The 20,291-nt window shown below is 32.8% G+C and overlaps 1 protein-coding gene across 1 annotated transcript in view; it reads left to right on the forward strand.

Moving 5' to 3' along the window:
- Nucleotides 1-3,451: 3,451 nt before the first annotated feature.
- Nucleotides 3,452-20,291, forward strand: part of LOC108908466 (glutamate receptor ionotropic, NMDA 3B-like) — a gene marked incomplete at its 5' end in the record, with an annotated part of 78,206 nt that continues 61,366 nt past the window's right edge. Inside the window, 2 exons of the mRNA XM_023454155.1 lie at nucleotides 3,452-3,603; nucleotides 12,688-12,897. Coding sequence (XP_023309923.1) covers nucleotides 3,452-3,603; nucleotides 12,688-12,897 — 362 coding nt within the window. The remainder of the gene's footprint in view (nucleotides 3,604-12,687; nucleotides 12,898-20,291) is intronic.

Genomic DNA, 20,291 nt, shown 5'->3' on the forward strand with positions numbered 1-20,291 from the left:
TAACAGCAATACAATCACTTTTCTCTCATATTTCTGCTGTGGTTCAGTAACTAACTTAGGGTTTAGAGCCACCACAAAAATATTCTTAGTTCAACATATTCTTACCTTGCTTAGTTAATTCACCAGCCCATGTACTTGTATATAAATAAGTATTTTATTACAAAGTTTCAGTACCATTCAGTTATCATTTACCATTAATTCTTGACGTAAGTCGTGCAATTTGAAAACTACTAAAAATAGATTATTTCCTAAACTTTGACAGATATTAGTAGATCAATGCTCTGTCGGAGTGTGTAGAGCCCGCAGAGTAGTTGTTTCTCTGTCAGTTGCTTTGAAATATTCTGTTCTCCCAGTTGGCGTAAGAGGTGGGGTTAATAGTATCTGCGAAACTGCAGGTCATTTTCTTCCAATGTGGCTATATTGAATGATTAAGGTAGTGAGTAGCAGTGGCCATGCACAGATGGAGGCACTGTATACGCCTTGTGTATAAATACCTACACATCTGTAGTAAGGACATCAAAGCAGCTGGATCTTTCGTTGTGGTTAAAGAGCGATAATCCCGCTCGACCCTGCCCCATTCTATATATTCAACCAAAGATATTGGCGCGATTCTTCGTCGGTTGTCTCACGTATGACATACTGATGAGGACTATGATCATAAACTAACAAGATTATGGAAATATCATCGATTTCAATGAAATTTCATTATGTTGTACAAAAAATACGAGACACGGTATATCTTCTTTTCTGTCGATAAAAATTTTAAAGGGGTAAAAACCACCCCTTAAGTTTTTTCAAGAATTCTCCGTTTCTGTATATTTTTTTTAAAACCAATTAGAAATTGTTTATTATTGATAAACAGAATGTATAAAAACAGAGTTTACTTGAAAAAAGTCTTTTTGGGGAAAAACTTTCTATGCCTTTAAAATGTTTATCGGCAGAAAAGAAAATATACGAGCCACGTATTTTTCTGTCCTCTACAATATAGAGAAGTTTAATTGAAATCGGTGACTGACACTTCGATAACCTTCCTTGTAGGTATGCGGGTGTACTGCAATGCTAGTAAGGGTGTGCCGGCCGCAGAGTAGTTCTTTTGAAATATTGTGTTGACGAGAGAGGTAGTGCTAATACTTTAGTGTAAATGGGGTAAAAACATTCTCGATAAATAAAAAGAATATCCACAAGTCCGATATTATTGTAACTGAGTGCCTTTTTGTCAGAAAAGTTTTATCACTATTCAAGACAAAACATATCCATACTAACTGTAATATTCACAACAAGCTTACACTAACACCAACTCACCAAAAACTCAAACCAGAACAAATATTATTAAATTGTCAAAGAGCAACAACGTTAGAAATGACAACAAGCATTGATTTATTTTCTCAAGGCTGTACAAATGTGTGATTCCAGAAATGCCATTAAATTCAAATGTAAGTATAAAACTAAACTGATTACAGTGCCTTTTTGTGAAACATTATTTTGGCATTAGTTATAGTCCCTTGAAATTAAAATTCCACTCTTAAAAACCCTGTATATTTATTTTCTGTAACAGATTCACTTAGATTTTTATTTTTATTATATTTTCATAAACTTATTCGAAGTGTATTAAATAATTAACAAGAATTATATTATTAAATTTATATTGAAATAATTGTATAAATTCAATTACTTTCAAAGTGTCATGGACATAATAGGGTTTTGATTTAAATTTTAATTAGCTCCAAAATAGATGTTAATTATGCAAATAAGTGAAATCCGTGTGAAGTGGCTGCAATTAATAGAAACAGTCGACGTTAATTTGCCTATTGTCATTGGTTGCTAATAGAATTATGTGCACCTACAAGAATTTTTTTATAATCGAGAATAGTAGGTGTATTTTCATGTGCTGTTTTAAGAAGAAAACATAATTTGACCTAATGTCATAAATGATTGTATGAAATTATCCTCTAAATAATATATCTAACAGCCCATTTCACATGTAGTGTATGATCAGTACGGATCATCAGGACTGATAACTGAGTACCATTTGTTTAGCGTATGGACTGATCTTCTATTCTAACTTTATTTTCGTTAAATTTTAATTTTCTGTTAGTAATAATTGGTTATTCTTGTTGTTTTTCTTTTTTTTTCCAATTATATTCAGTATGTGTTAAACTTTTTCAGAAATAAACTAATTATTACTTTTTATCATCTGTAACTAGGTGCCAAAGCCTACTTGGAATAAAAAACAACAATTTGGGATACTATCTGCTTGACTTTGGCGCACTATGCCTGCGGAATGCTGCACTGAACGCCCTGTATGATATAGCCAGAAATTAATAACTCCAGAGCATTAGCATCCCCAGGAAACCCACATAACAAAATTTCAGTTCATTCATTTGTGGAAGATAGGACCGAAAGTAGATTCTAAAAAATTATTTTCGACGCACTGTATCTTGAAAACGGAAAATGATACGACCATGGTTCATAGGAACAAATTGTAATAATTTTTAAAATTCTATCAGGCCCTGAATTTATGCTAGTGTTTTTCAGAACACCCTGTATATTGGTATATTTGTAAACAAAATCAGAACAAGATCAGCAAATCTTTAGCGAACCCTGAAAGAGGCGTCAAGTTATTCGTGATTTTCTCTTCCCAATCTTTCCACTTAATCAGAAATAATTGAACTGGAAATATACATCGAAGAAGTTAAACTTTTCCATCAACGTATCGAACATAACTTGTATTTATAGAAAATAAAATGTATTAATCATTATTTGAAACTTCCTTCAAGATCTTTGTGGTACGAACGTTCAGAAAAATTAAAAACATTAAACATTTAATGAAGGTTTTTTCATTAAAATTTGAAATATGAAGATGGTGATTGTTCCTATGTCCTAAATTGCCTCGTTTCTCAAATACAGGGTGTGGTAAATTTAAAATATATTTCTTAAACATTTTTCGATATTATCTCATAACTTATTTTTATTGTTCCTGTTGGAAGGTGGTGATTATTATTTTGTAAAAAATGTATATGCCTTGTTTAGCCATTAAGGTAGACTAATTTTAGTTGTCTTCTTAGATCATTTACGCGTTGTCCATCACTCGACCCGTTAGTTTAAGAGGTACAAATTTATTTAACCCCAATCTGGTTGAACTTCGTGTGATGTACTGTTTACTTTCCAGTACATCCGTGACATTAATTTAAGTAAACACATATTGTGTACAGAATTCTGATATTAGGTTGCTGATAAAAGAACTTGACCCTTTAAAATTTACATTTAAAAATACATTTAAAATATCAGTATACTAAGTCAAAATATGTGTGAAATGACCTATGCTTTATAGTATTGCATTTGCATTTCGTGGACAATAAGAACCTTGAATGTTGATTAGAATTTATAAGTTTTTCAGACGAAATGTATAAAATAAAGCAAATACTTTTCTAATTTAGATTATTTGTTTCAGAGAATTGAAATTAGCCTGTACAAACGCCTTAGCCGGGAAAAAATTCGCACAAGAAATTGGCGTTGACAAAGTGGACAAATCATTAGTAGCAAACTTCGAAATCCTTAATTTAGTCCCCGAACGTAGTTTTTTTCCGAACAGAAGCGAAGCAGGTAAGTTGCTACGTATTTTCAGTATCCTATCTGTTATTAATTTTTTATCTGAAGGAAAATTTACTTTGATAATATATTCTGGAAACATTTATAAAATATATATTTTAGAGACATTTATTGAGTTCATGAAAAATCAGAATGATCTCACAGTAACACTTCTCAATACATGTGTTACACAAATATTGCAATTTTTTTCTGAAAGATATTTCTATTTTAATGCATTTCCAGTGGCGGCTGGTGCGGGGGGCTTTGGTGCGGTGCCCCCCCCCCTTAGGAATTTTCACGGTATACAAATTAATTTAAAATTTCGTTTACAATGTCATCTAGATAATTAAATGGATTAGTCTTACATTAAAAAGAAAATGTTAAATTTGTAAAGTGTTTACAGTGGTGGTCATGGTTATCGTCACACAAACTAACAGCAGTTGCAATGCTATCTATCTATTGAAAAATGAGTGGTGCGAGAATACCAAACTTTAATAAAAAGTTATTGAAAAGTTTATTTCGGATAAAAGTAGGAAAATGGATTTTCACTATAAAAAATAATGTTGAACACATTTTCCCTATATTTCAATAATACTTAAAATAAACCTACCCAATTATATTTGATTTTTTTTTCAATATTTGTACTTAAATATTTCCGCCTCTTTTATGGATTTCAAGAGTCGCCACTGTATATTTCATATTTCGGGAACTAAGAACTATGGGATGTTTTTTTTTATTTGAAAACTTGTTTTACTTTCCTAGAGATTTTCAGTCCACTTTGTATATTTAGCACAATTGCTAATATCACATTTGTTTTTATACAGGGTGGTCCGAATTTTATGCAGAAAACTTCGAGGGTAGATAGATCTCTTTAAAATAGCAGGTGTTTGCCTTATGAACACAGACGCATAGAACGACATCGTTTTAGAGATACAGGATGTTTAAGTTGTAAAAAAATAGATTTTTTGTTTATATCTCCGGAAACTATTAACCGATCTCAATAAAATTTAGAACAGATAATGTATGACAGTTAGGCCTTGCATTCCCAAAAATATGAGCTCTAAAGGTTCAACCAGTGGTGTACAACTGGACAGGGGTCACCCTCTTTTTATTAAAAAAACCTACGCCACTATATTTTTTACAAGTTATTGTAACGGATTTATATTCTAATGCACTAAACACGTAAAAAGGTAACTTGAGTTTTTTACCTAAGATTCACCGTTCTCAAGTTATTCATACCAATACAATCCTCTTGTGGCAGATACTTAAACAATAATATTACAAGAATATTTATGTTTATGCTTAAAAGTAAGTGCAATTTGTAACTAGATAAACAAAATTCCTTCCACATCACCTGTGAGGTACTGTTCCTAGTGTGTAGTTTCCTTGAAGGCATAATCCACTATATTTACAAATAAGAACAATTTAAATCAAAATAATAATAAAAATACAACAACTAAGCAAGAAACAAAATTAACGTTACATAGGTATTTACAACAATTGTTCAAAATGCAAACTATCCACAACGATATAATTTTGCCATCTTCTACATATTAATGGAACTAATTGAAGCTAATATCATGTGGTTTTCTTTTAATTCATTACACCCGCCTTCTATTATCTGCAGTAATTAATAGAGAGCGGACAATGTGTGACTTTAACCCGAAGAATAGGTCAAATTTTGGTAGAGATGTGTACGCGTTCAAAAATGTATTGTGTATAAACTATGCAAAATATAATTATTATGTATAGCAAATATATCGTATTATCCTCGCGAAGATTCGTACCCTTTATTTAAAATCCATAAATCATGTGAACAGGTTAAATAACGAGAAAATTATTAAGTTAATTTAGTTCTAAAGAAATGAAATGACACTCGCGCCCATCTCTAGTCCATCCGTCGACATCGGTTGCGTTTATCGAATTCCTATTGGTCAGAATTCAAACTGCAGCCCTGTTATGAATGGAGCGTGAGTTGGACTATTCTACCATGTGCGTCGCCTGAGGTTATTCGTTCCATTGACTCCTAATTTCCGATTAAAAGAACGACACTATTTTTAGCCGAACTTTATTTAATAAATATGTAGTATACAATTTCTGATTTTCTGAATATTTTATAACGCCTAAAAATGTATGTACCGTGGAATTTTCGTGAATTATCACGTAAATTTCCGATGCATACCCGACACGTCATGGGTAATGTATCTAGTGTTAAGATAAATGTTAATTAACAATTCGATTATACACTTTTATTAACAAAAATTTATAGGAAGTGAACAGACTGTATGTGAACGCTTCAAACATTCATATCTGAATAATCCTATCTTATGCCTCTTTACCGGGTGTCGCCCGAACGCTTGATTTCCGTTTGTTTTGGTTATCCGGCGTTTGTTTATAAAACGCCGATATACAGAGTGCCTTCAATTCGCCCTGTCTGGAGATGAATATTCCTTAACACTAGATTTATGAATGACATATCTATGTTCAAGGTTAAAGTCACAAATTGTCCGCTGTCTGGTAATTAATTATGGTCTTGTATTTATTGGAGCAGAGTAAACTTTTGGCATTTGGTCTTCTACCTATCCATCGCCGCACATAATTTTCATTAAGCCATTCTTGTATTATTCTCCTAAAATACGCAGGAGCACCATCCATTTGTATCCAGCTATTTTGTGGTATATTTAAAGGAACATCCTCTAATAATTCAAATAGATGGTTTTCTAGAAAGTTTAGAAATGACTGGGAATTTAGATGGGGTGGCAAGAAGAAAGGTTTACTAACTTTATTGCGAATTATTCCGAGCCGCACTTTCACAGAAAATTCGTGTTGAAAAGATCTTGTCCAAATTTCATGAGGATTTTCTTGTGACCAAATATGCAGATTGCGAAAATTCACTACCCCTAGCCTTGTGAACGTAGCCTCATCGGTCTAAAGAATTTCTAGTAAGAATTCTGGATCATGTTGTGACTTTAACAACCACTGTTAAAAAATCAGGTACCTCTCTGCACCTCCCGGAAGTAAATTTTGCACAGGTTGTAAATGGTTCGGATTTCTACCATCCTTATGTGGAACTTTTCAAATTTCGATTTACTCACCCCAAGTTGCCGAGACGTTCTTCGTATACTTAGCCGAGGATTGTCGTCAAATGCTCTTAAAATTTAATTTATGTGCCTTTTATGTGCACCGTCGTGATTTTCCAATATCGTTTTAATCCAAAAAGATGAAAGCGACGAGTGTAAAGAATTTTGTTGATGTGCTTACAAATTGCACTTACTTTTAAGTATAAACATAAATATTCTTGTAATATTATAGTTAGAAGTGTCTGCCACAAGAGGATTGTATTGGTATGAATAACTTGAGAATGGTGAACTTTAGGGAAAAAATTTAAGTTACCTTTTTTAATAAAATTTATTGAGATCGGTTAATAGATTCCGGAGATATAAACAAAAGATTTTTTTATTTTTTTAGATTTTTTTTAATAACTTCAACACCCTGTATCTTTAAAACGAAACCGTTCCAGACCTATGTTTATAAGGCAAACACATATTATTTTAAAGAGATCTATCTGCCTTCGAAGTTTCCTGCATAAAATTCGGACCACCCTGTATAAAGGATATTACAATTATTATTAATACTGTCGTGTTAAATCCAAATGTAGGTATGCAATTTCCTCACATGTGTCAGTTATGACATTGGCAATTATAACATTATTATCTATTGCAGGAAATTTGAAAATTTATTAGTCCCGGTACGTAAGAATTTATTTGAAACCAAAATTGTCACTATAAGTGAAAATTTGTGTTCCAAATACAAAGTTTTTGGTTTGTTCCCAATAGTTAATCAAATGGATTTAACAACTAAAGTTTACTTACAATTTGGAAACTTCAGTGAAGGAATTTATCTTGGTAGTAGACACAAAGCGTTTGTGTACCTAAAGATGACTATTTTTTACCAATAGAAAGGGGAATTATTTGTATAACATCCTTGGCGTTTTACCGGAAATTAATTTTTTTCTATCTTTCAAAATATTCTAAAAATTAAACGACACATTAACATTATTCAAAGTTTTATTACAATATTTATTATTTGACGAGAATGCGTTTGAAAAATGTGTACCACTTATCCATCAAAATCGTTAGGATGTTGAATATTTCCCTCCAGAGGCTTAACATAAAAAGGGAACACATTACCAAGAAATATTCGCCTATCCCCTATTACATTATATTTTATACGTTCTTTCGGGCACATAAAAATTACCTTAATAAAAAAACAGAAATGGAACACAGGCAGATAACATAAAAGACAACAGTCTCCTAATGCGCACATTTCCATTTTATTTACTCTTGTTGAAAACAATCTTAAAATACCATACTTTCTGATTTCTAAAATATTATGATAGAATATTTCAAAAAGATCTAAGTGTGTTTGCAGTTTCGGCCCAATACACAAACATTTACTGTTCTCGGGGCAATAAACTGTCTCGAAAAGTGTGTTATCAAATAACTTTTCCTTGTAGACGTTGTTCGAGAAATTTCAGAACATACAAACAGCTTACATTAAAAATATACTATAAGTTATGTAATATTCTTACTTAAGTACTAATTCAAAATGTTGGTTTTTACTAAATTATAAGAGTATATCTGAAAGAGAAGATAAGTAACTTCATTCTAATCAAAAATGTTCTTATTCTTGGGCACGATGTTACAGCGCTTTGTCAACAAAACATTTGCTTTATACTCCAGTCGAATCAGATCAGAAAACCTGAAAATTAAATAAATTATTAATAGACATTTTATTGCACTTTATGACGAAGAAGGGTATGCAGAATGATAATATCGAAAGAAGTGATGTTATGTTGGCAAACTACAAATAAGTTGCGAAATTACGTGTCTTTTCACTTCTATTTCTGACCATGAAAGTCTAGACGACCTATCGGAAAATTAGTTATTTTGGATTGTAGGCAATTAAATTACCTACATTTAAAGGTATCTAAAGTCATATTTCACCTATTTATTAATTGTAAAATGAATTGCGCATTTTCATTGAAAAAAACCAATGCATGTTGATGAAATTCATAGAAAAGGCGGGGTCTATCCAATGATCAACATGTGTGCTAAAGGCCGATTTGATTGACCGTGAAATTGTTGCTCCAGATATTTGTTAATAAATTTCGTTTGTTTTTTTGCAATTGTTTAATTACTAAATGTTAATTTTAGAAGTTAATATCGTAGATATAGGTTCTAATTGATCCAAAGAAGTGTAACGAAAAAGGAAAATATTAAAAAGTTGAAATTAAGTTGCCCTTTACAACTAACAAAGTAGGACGTGCAAAACCGCGTTATAAACAAAATGTCCCAGGGTCAGGCAAAATCCGCTCGGGTACTCGCTCTTTTTGCATTAAATAGAGCTTACTTTTACGGCAATTACAAAAAAAGGATTATTACCTGTGCCGCTTTGTTCTCAAGATAACTTTTTTATATAATGTTAATTGTTAATTAACTATTGGACGTGTCGGACTGGGATTTTAGAGACAATTAAAGAAAGGGTTAAACTTTTATTTGAAAACAGTTTTCGGTCGCGTGCGAGATTTTCGAACCGAATTTGAAAAGTAAAAATCTCGCGCGTGACGAGAGCGGCATTAACGCGCAAGCGCGGGCCTGGCGCTCCTTGTCCCGCTTGCAGGCTGCTCATTAAAGTTAACTTTTACTGCTGCTACTAACTAACTAACTATCAATGTAAAATATTCTGAAAATAAAAGCTTAACCCTTTCTTTAATTGTTTCTAAAATCGCGGTCCGATATATCCAATAGTTAATTAACAAACAACCTTATAAAAGAAAACTATCTTGGGAACAACGAGGCGTAGGTGATTTCTGTTTTGTTTAAAATTACAGTAAAAGAAAGATCTATTTAATGCAAAAAGAGAGAATTCCCGAGCGGCTTGTGTCTGTCCCTGGGATAATTTGTTTATAACGCTATTTTGCACATCGTACTTTGTTAGGTGTAAAGGGCAACTTTTAGAAATTTTTCTTTTTTGATACGTTTGTTTGGATCAATTAAAACTTATGTCTACGATATTAACTCCTAAAATTAACGTTTGGTAATTAAATAATTAGTTGCACAAAAACGAACGAAATTAATTAACAAATACCTGGAGCAACAATCTCACGGTCTATCGAATCGGTCGATGGCACACATATTGGTAACTGGATTTGACCGTCTTTTTATGAGTTTCATTAGCATCGCTTTTTGCAATAATAATACGCAATTTTCGAAAACTGATTTTTCCGCATTCGACCTTCATTTTACTGTTAATAAATTGGTTAATTTGACTTTAGGTACCTTAAATTGTAGGTAAATAATTTAATTTAATAATAATAATTTACGGGCGATCTGAGGTCGGGAATGGGAAGGGGGTGAGTTTTTAAGGGTAAAAAACGGTTTATCTTTATTTCCGGAAAAACTACAAGTCTTATGGAAAAAAGTTAAATGGAAAAGTTGTAGGTAATAAAAAGATATACAACTTTTGTATTTACACTTTTTTCACATAACCTCAAAATTTATGTGAAAAATTCAAATAACCAAGTTTTTGGTTTTTTATTTTTATCTTTTACAAACAATTTTTTTTCACGAAATTTGGTGAAAACTTACCTATTTATGTCCCAAACACGCTGTAATTTTTTTGATTTGAAATATTTATTTTTTCACCTTATTTTTACTTAATATCGAAAAAGCACCCTAATTTTCAATCGAAAATTCTCACGTCAAAATATCTGCTTTTTTAAAAACGTCGGTGGGCTTTTTCTTCGTTGAAATCTCTACTTTCTGATGGTGTAAAAAAATATATACATTACTATGGTAAGTTTTCTCAGGAAATGCAAAGAAACGAACTAGAATCCGAAAATTTTTTTCTAATCATTATGTACAATTTTGAGCTATTTATTAAAATTTACACTTTAATTACTCGAAAAACGTAAGATTCCATGTTACATTGATAAACAAAAAAATTACAAGTCGAAATATACTATTATAATTAACAACCAAATAAGTTAATAAAGTTAATATTTAATAAGACATCTACAATATTTTGAGAAAGTTGTAGAATCTTCTTTCGTTTCTTTGCATTTCCTGAGAAAACTTACCATAGTAATGTATATTTTTTTTTACACCATCAGAAAGTAGAGATTTCAACGAAGAAAAAGCCCACCGACGTTTTTAAAAAAGCAGATATTTTGACGTGAGAATTTTCGATTGAAAATTAGGGTGCTTTTTCGATATTAAGTAAAAATAAGGTGAAAAAATAAATATTTCAAATCAAAAAAATTACAGCGTGTTTGGGACATAAATAGGTAAGTTTTCACCAAATTTCGTGAAAAAAAAATTTTTTTGTAAAAGATAAAAATAAAAAACCAAAAACTTGGTTATTTTAATTTTTCACATAAATTTTGAGGTTATGTGAAAAAAGTGTAAATACAAAAGTTGTAGATATTTTTATTACCTACAACTTTGCCATTTAACTTTTTTCCATAAGACTTGTAGTTTTTCTGGAAATCAAGGGAAACCGTTTTTTACCATTAAAAACTCACCCCCCACCCCTTCCCGACCTCAGATCACCCATAAATTATTTTTCCTTTCATTTCTGTTATATTCTCTTTATTTTCCAATGGGTTTCATCCTACTATAATTTTTATGGTTTCAAAAATTATCGACCCTGGTCTATTACTGATATTCAGATTACCAATAGCAGTAGTCAATGAAGGTAGAGTTTTTTCTTCGTTCAAAAATAAAATAAGTTTTCCATATCGATGATCTGTGAATATACATTTGTATCAATTTTAAAATGCAGATTGTGAAAATCAAAGGACCTGTAAACTATTTTCAATCTTCCCAGATCTATATCAATTAACGTATTGGTTAACATCCAGTAAAAATGATATTACAGGATTCCACAACCAATTCCTTTTATTAGCTTTGTGTAAATATAACCCGGTCAAAGTAGCTAAAAAAAAAATAGGGAAATGCTTACAATAATTTGCATAAAGCTGAAAATTGGTACGAATGTTGGGAACACCACTACTATAAATGAAAAGTGAAAAGTCCCCATAGATCCCACATCTGCAAAAAAAATGTATTCAAGGTCAAAGTTCGCAAATATGATTTTTTTTGCATTTTTCAGCCAAACGCTAAGTTTTATCAAAAAATAGATCTGACAAAATTGTAGAACATGTAATTATCTATAAAAATTGTTCCTACAATTTTTTTCCTAAGAATGACCATTTTTGAGATATTGCGATTCAAAAAGTTGAAAAGTTGTGTTCTCCATAATATGCACACGTTTACACGCCACCTGTGAAGTAGTGTACTTGGCGCATTTTTTTTTTAACGTGGTTGCCCTGGTAGGTCTATTCCACGATCTATTGTGGTCCTGTTTAATTAAATAATATTGTATTAAATAAGAAATGATACTATTAGAAATGATGAAAGCAGTGTGAATTATGAGTAATCGGGGAAAATTATCTAATGGAACTTCAAGTGTAATGCCTTCTTCTTCTCTTTCTCCTCCTCCTTCTTCTTCTTCCTGCTGGATACACGTAAATTATTCTAACACCGATGCATCAGATGTTTCCTCGCTGATATCGTAAGAATCCTCTTCTGATGGCGATTCAACATTGGAGCACGACTGGCCTTAACAACAGGTAGTTGCTAATGAACAAAACCCACAATAGATCATGGAATAGGCCTACCGGGGAAACTTTTCCAACTTTTTGAATCGCCATATCTCATAAATGGTGATTCTCAGGAAAAAAAAATATGAACAATTTTTATAGATAATTGCATGATCTACAATTTTTGTCTGGCCTATTTTTGTGGTAAAAGTTATCGTTTCGCTGAAAAATGCAAACAACTCATATTTGCGAAATTTGACCTTGAATAAATTTTTTTCAGATGTGGGATCGATGGGCACTTTTCACATTTCGTTTATAATGGTGTTCCCAACATTCGTAGCAATTTTTCAGGTTTATGCGAATTATTGTAACCTTGAATGTCCATTTTGACCTGGCTAACACTCCATTATAATAAAAATGTTTCTCTTTTACAGACATTTCTCCTATTACGAGCGTCAAATGGAAGCGAGTGGGAATGGTTTCTGGCAGGTCGGTGCGTCTGGATACCATAATTTGGCCGGGAGGTGACCTCTCGGTGGCAGCGGTGTCGACGAGGGCGAGGACGGTCTTCAGGGTGGTCACGGCCCTCGCACCTCCCTTCGTCATGGAGAGCGAGTTGGACGAGGATGGACAATGCCTCAGAGGTATGCTTTAGCGAGATAACTTTGAAATATGTACCTAGTGTGGTTATGTTTTAATTTTGTGCGTGTTCTGTATTTATTTTCATTACACCTCATTAGTGCTCCTAAGTGAGATCAAAAGGGATGGGACTGGAACGTATAGGGTGGTTTGTTAAAAGCGAACAAGCAAGTTTTATGAGTTTAAATTTAAATTGTGCGTCATTTTCAATCTGAAGAATTGGCAATATTGTGCAGGGTCACATGTTGCGGTTAGTCAAAATGGAGCGCTGTACGACGGACTAGCGAGTGAAGATTGTGAAAGTTCATTACAAGTACGGAGAGTGCGTAGCCGAGACTGTGCGCAAATCACGTGGAATTTTCGAATGAAACAACTGTAAAAAGACATTACAAAAACAGGTCGGCTTCGTACTGCTCATTCAGCCGAAAATATTGGTATAGTCTTTCCGAAGTCAGTTGAACATGTATAATGTTCATTTGACCAACAACATATTTTAATTATTTATGTCCTCAAACAATTTTATTATATTTTTGTAACAAAAGCCGGGACGCGTGGTAGTTTATTTGCTAATTCTCGGAACAGACGGGCCAACTCAAACAGTAAAATATTTCAGTCAACACTAGGGTTTGCAATCCCGCAGTCTTTTTTTGCCAGCTGGAAATTTGCGGTAAATTCACCTTTACAGCGGGATCCCGCTGTAATTCCCGCGAGAGATTTAAAAATATATTTATTTATATATGAAAATAATAATGCTATTATTGTGAAATGTTTATATTTAATCAAATGAAATATAAATAATTCGTGGTATTTAAAAATCAACAGATAAGCATTATATACATTAAAAACTATGTTTATTAACTAAGAATTAACAGAAATCAACGCATCAATAATATATTACTTTTGTTATTTTTACATAGATGTTATTATACTTAACGTACTTGTTGCTGTTGACTTACTAAATTTATAAACATCTAGGTTAGGTTAGTAATTTAATCGTATTTCTAAAAAAATATTTGCTAGATACATCGATAATATACTGCCCTACTTCGGAATATGACAGTTTAGAGAAAATTGCAAAGAGATATTAGGCATACTTCATTTGGCTGTCGTTCATTTACTAATTAAGGTAATAACTTGATTTTTTCGTTAATGGCAAATGAAAAACAAATATTTTTTAATGTATTTGAAGAATGTTAGAAAACATTGCAATTTCAATAAAAACACCGTCAAAAATGTTGTTTTGTCTTAATAAATTTAAGATAAAAATGCCGTATGTGCAGTATGTGCTACATTTTCAACATAAATGAATAGAAGAACCAGAACATGTACATCCTATACATGATATTTTGGATGTTTTTACAGGGTATTTTACAATTTTTAATATTTAATTGTTGTTTAATTTAAAACAACGCATGTAAACACATACGAATTTAATTTGTTAAAAACATCGTATTTCAACGCTTCTGCTAGAGAAGAAAGCCGTATGTGGTCACATGCGCCGTTTATACTATGTACCTCTTAATGAAATACATGTACTTAAGTCTGCTAAGTGACACGACACAATATTAGAAATTTAAAATGTACAAATTTTTAAGTTTAAACAAACAAAAACGTAATGTATGAAGACAAAACTATTAGTTACTATAAATAGTATAAAATTCCACTAAACACTTTTTTTTCTCGAAAATAAACAAACGAATCAAGGAATTTATTTGAATGATGCAAAGATCTGCCGATTTTAATCCTTTCCTTGGCTCGATTGATCGATGCTATCACAGGGGAACGGGATGCGCTCGCAAACCAAACGGGGCGCTAGCGATATCGCTAAACGGACTTGTTCTATTAAAAAATTTTCCGCGCAGGAATTTCCGCACAAATGCGAGAATTCCGCAGGTCTCATTGACATACGGGAAATTACTGGAATGCTGTAACGCGGAATGCGGGATTGCAAACCCTAGTCAACACTAATTATTGAAAAGTTTAGGGTTTCCAACGGCGGAGGAATTCCAAGATACTTAAATAAATTCACTAGAGGAAGGGGTAGGGTTACTTGTGAGTTCAGTTTAGTCACAAAATTATCCATACAACTGTAAATTCAGTTAATTAGATAACTATTAACATGGCATAGTTATGCCAAAGCGTCCCGATATTCAGGGATCCCGCCAATAAGATAGGAACTGATACTTCTGTACTCAAGAAATGGGCGTTTCGAAGCGAGTAGTCGATTTCAGGAGAGATTTCCGAAAAAGCAGTTTCCCCTTGGATTCCACACTGGGCAGTTTTCTTAATTTTAGAGTCTCGGGTTAATGTAATCGTGAATAAAGTCTTTACAAATTTTGCCATGAATTCGCGTTGGGCTCATTCTTCAACTGGGTGACCAGATTTGTATATGCATACGGCTAAATAAATATGGGAAAAAATTTTTTAAATATTTCAGTGCCGAGTTGCTGCGTCTGCGGCCGAACCTGGTTGAGTGATAGATAGTGTGGCGGAAATTCCCATAACGTCAGTGCGCCGTCGGTCACTGCAATAAACAATTTCAAAACGCACATGCAACGGATTTTAACAAAAGATCTTCATCTGCATCCATATGTGATTGGTTGTTGGAGAATCAATAAGTGGACGGTGATTTTGGCGCTGATGGGGTGATAAGTCTATTCTTTTTCGAAAATGAGGCTGGAAACGCTGTGACTGTCAATGGAGAAGGATATCGAGAGATGCGTGGATTTGGATGACATGTGATTCCAGCAGGATGGTGCCATCTGCAATACGGCACGTGAAACTATACACTTGTTACGGCAGAAATTTAATGGACGACTCATCTCACGTACGAGTGAAGTGACTTGGCTACTAAAATCATACAACCTTACGCCGAGCGACTTTTTCCTGTGAGGATTCGTAAAGTCCATAGTTTATTCTGTTCAAGAGTTATTAACGAAATTCAGTCACATGTATGTGATAGCATGATACAGAATTATGAGTATGCTAAATGGGTCGCGGAGGACAGCTGTTCGATACCTGTTCCATATTTAACGGCAATATCTACCCTTTAAAGATATGTAAAAATTTTGTCAACTTTTTAATTAATAAAATCTTTTTCCTCATATGAAATCCTGCGGTTTTTTGGGATACATTTTACGTAGTGCTGAACCACATTGATAGGATGAAAACTTATTTTTAATTGTTGACTCCAGAGCCATCTTTGTTTTTGAATAGGTACAAGGGTTACTTCATGCATATTTGAAAATTGTTATACATTAAATTGTGTTGTTAACTAGCAATTTTCATCATCTTATTTTATGGTAAAGATGATTGCTTTTATCAAATTTTTCTCCTCTTTTGTTGTATTTCAAATAGTTCTAAGTTATGTTTAGCAATCTGTGCCATAAAAACGAAGCATGTAAGGGTATTTCTTCATGGATTTTGGTGCAATATTTAAGTTTGACCAATCAATCTTCAAACATTGTGTTTATTTAATCGTTTCTAAAATGCGTTTGCAAAATGTATAGTGTAATTTTTCATCAACTGTTGAAAAATAAAAACAAAATACATGAATTTAATTGTGGTATCAAATTTGACAGAAGAATGATACTTTCTCCAAAAATTACTTAATTATTATTTAAAAAAATCCACATTGTAAATTTATGTAATTTGAAAATTTCGGTGCTGCTCTGATAAATCTCTAAATTGTACACTACAAGCTGCGCAAAAAAGTAATATTTTCACTAAAATTGATTTACATTCTACTCCTCGTCTTGCGGTTGTATAGGAGCAACGAAGAAGAAATATCGAATGTAAGAAGTAGGAAAAAGAAATTCCAATAACAAAATATTATTCAATAAAGCTTTAGCAAGCCGGCAAGTTGAATTTATTTCGTCCAATAAGTTATATATGATCGGTATCCGTTGGACCATAAAAACGTCTATGAAACAAAAAAACACGTCATGTAACAAAGAGAGTTAAAACAGAACGAAAATTTAATAAATAAAAATAGCCAAATAGTATGTAAACAATATTTTAAGTTATAAAATAGTTTTAGTGCTAAATGAATCCGTAGAGACATGCCGTGCTTTCCTAAGATTTTGAATTCATTATTATTTTAGTAACACACTTACTCCCAGTTATTTTATTTTTCTAAAATTACCTAATGTTTTTTATTTTTAAATTAACTTTGCTGTGTTTATTTAAAAAGTATTAATAAATATAGACATAACCCCCGATATTTGAATCTATTTGCTTTTAACCCCGAATCCACTAAACTTTTTGTATGTGTTCCATTGAGCTGAACGAAGATGTTATTGTTTACGAAGATGAAAATAATTTATTTAAGGATGGTACTACTAACTTAGATTGTAGTATTTCAAAAAAAATATATAAAAAATAGGTAGACCAATATTAATTACCTGAACATCATAACTCAAACATTTCACAAATATTAATTATTTTGTTTGAATATTGAGTTCCTAAAGGAAAGTTAAATTCATATAAATACGAAAGCGCAAGTACTGGATACAGTCTTAAAATATATCAAAATGTAGTTTAAAGTGACTCCATCGACCCTAATAATTAGTTTTATAATTCAAAGCATGCTTCTTCATTTCTCTTTTAGGTTATCATACGATCCTCGATAATGGTTACATTATTTTCAGCGTGCTCAGTTTTCCCAGTAACTAATTTTGCCAATTCTCATGCCACGGCATCAAATCTCCTATAATTTTAAGAATGGAACTGTTAATCCGCTTCCCTTTACATTTACATCACAAAATGGTATGAACAGATAATAATTTGATTAAAAATATTTGCATATGATTTTAGATTAATTAGCCCAGTTTGTAAAATACTAGTAAACCAATTAATAAAATAAAAGTAAAGTAATTTGTAACTGTAAATTTAATATTAGGCAAATTGGATTTATTATTGGGAGCGGCGGATTTTACTCAGAGGATTTTGACAAAATACTTTCAGAAGAGTATTTCCATTTTAGTGTGTATGTGAACAAGCAAATTTGGGGCAGAGATAATCCTCGGGTCATTCAAGAACGATCATTGTGTACCCAAAAGGTGACAGTATGGTGCGTATTATACGCTGGTGGGGTGATTAGTCCATTATTTTTTGAAAATGAGGCTGGAAACACAATTACTGTCGATGGAGAACAATATCAAGAGATGCTATTGGACTTTTTGTAACCTCATTTGGATGGCATGGATTTGGATGACATGTGATTCCAGCAGGATGGTGCCACCTGCCTTACGGCAGGTAAAACTATTCACTTGTATAAATGGCAAAAATTTAATGGACGAATCATCTCATGTAACAGTGAAGTGTCGAGTTCTTTTGAGATACAGTTTAAGATTTGAAGTCAAAACTCAAAGTTTTGTTTGCGGATGTTTTATCGTGTATATAGGAAAATCGCGAGTTCGATCCATCACGATCTAAAGCAGGATCTGGAATCTATAATTTTAAGGAGGGTAGCTTAAAAAGCTACAACACTTGGGCCCCATTGGGCCCCTTGTACTTCCTCCCATTAGGAGATCAATCAACCTGAACCGCTAACCATCCTATTACAGAGAAAAAGGTGGTGATGTTGCTCAGGGGGATCTCTTTAATATAGTCTATAGAAGGCCAACGTTCTCCCAACACGGAATCTCTTATAGACGAGACGGCAGTGCATTCACATAGCACACGTAGCACTGTTTCGTCTTCCTGTTCACAACCCATACAAAGAGTTGTTCCACTCTTCCTCATATTGTAAAGGTGCGTTCTTAGCCAACAGTGCCCAATTTGAATGCCTGTGACTAGGCGAAAATTTGACCTAGACATGGACAGGTATTTTTTGGCTGTATCCTTGCTGGGGTATTCTAAGTAAATTGACAGCTATTTGTATCATCCCACCGTTTCATAAATTCTTTGTGGGTGTTTTCTTTAATAATTTCAATAAGTGCTGACAGCAGAAGCACACTGGAGGAACCAGGTCCAAAAATATTGAGACCCGATGCACTCTTGGCTAACTTATCAGCTTGTTTACTGTCATTACACTGCTCGTGTCCCTTGATTCAGCATACAAATATTCTGCTAGAAACAGAGGCCATGACCAGTGCCTGGTGGCATTCCCATAGTGTGCCTACGGGCGATTTCTTTAGCGGTTATGGCTATTTCCATTTGTACCACTGTAGCATGACTATCCATTGTAAACTGATATCGGATATGCAAGGATCTATAATAAATTCGACATCCTGCACCTTCCTTCCTCTTTTATCCGTCTGTGAAGACGTTGATCACGGCGGTCTTCTAATGTGTACGGTGAAACCCTACACCGTAGAACGCAAACCGAGGAGAAATACTGTGAGTGTCTGCCTGCAGAAGGGGCATCTTCCTGACGACCCCATTCCATAGGCGACTCCTAACTTCCCCACATCCTACATCTGGTTTGAAACCAACGTTCTTGAGGCGAAACATGGTTGTCAAGGCCACTTCTCTTAGATAGATATCCAGAGGTGGCAGACACAGCATTACCTCCATTGCTATGGTTCTAAAGAGGAATAGATCTGGAGTTCTTCAAATTTGAGTCAAAAATGTGTGTTATCTAAAAACGGATTATTAAGAAAATAAAATTAGTTGATAATAATTTCGTTTTAAAATGAATTAATACTTCTTTGAATCTAATATCTTTATAATTTGATGATTTTAGTAAGGGAATAAAATACCTAGTACGTAAATGTCTTATAAAAGGTAAGCTGATTAAACCAATCCCTTTTTCACAATTTCAGAGGTTTATCTCTCCTGACGACGATGCTTTTCTAGTGTTAAGCCAAAGTTTCACTAGAAAGCGGTAGGTCTTCTAAAATATAATTTACAGTTCTAATTTTACAAAGTTGTTATTAATTACTATCAAACCAAAATTGCATATAAATTATAAATAATCTGCCGTTTCTATCATATTTGTTTACTTTGTACTATTTATGTTTTAAACTTTAATTTCCTCGTGGTAAAAAATACGATTTAGAGAATACAACCGCATGGAAATAGGATTATTATTATAAAAGTTACTTTGGAACCAACTTCAGACATTATTTAAGCAAGCAAGCATTTATGAATTGTTCTATTTTTCTACATCTTACTTGTCACTTTTAATCAAAGTTTTTATTATTATTATTACACCCGTTTTTATCGTTGCATTGTTAGAACTTTAATAATCGAAGAGTATGCACTAAAACAGATATAACTCTGAAAACTTTACTGCTGTATTATTGCCTATTTATCTCTATTATTAGTAATTACCACCATGCTGCAAATTTGTAACAAAATAGCTAGAGTGAGAGTATGATCTTAATTATAAAATTACGGATCTACCAAGTGCCTACTAACAAGCTCAAATTACAGGACGCAATCGATTATTCAT

This window comes from Anoplophora glabripennis, unplaced genomic scaffold (genome assembly GCF_000390285.2).
Source record: "Anoplophora glabripennis isolate ALB-LARVAE unplaced genomic scaffold, Agla_2.0 scaffold240, whole genome shotgun sequence".
NCBI classification, from domain to species: domain Eukaryota; kingdom Metazoa; phylum Arthropoda; class Insecta; order Coleoptera; family Cerambycidae; genus Anoplophora; species Anoplophora glabripennis.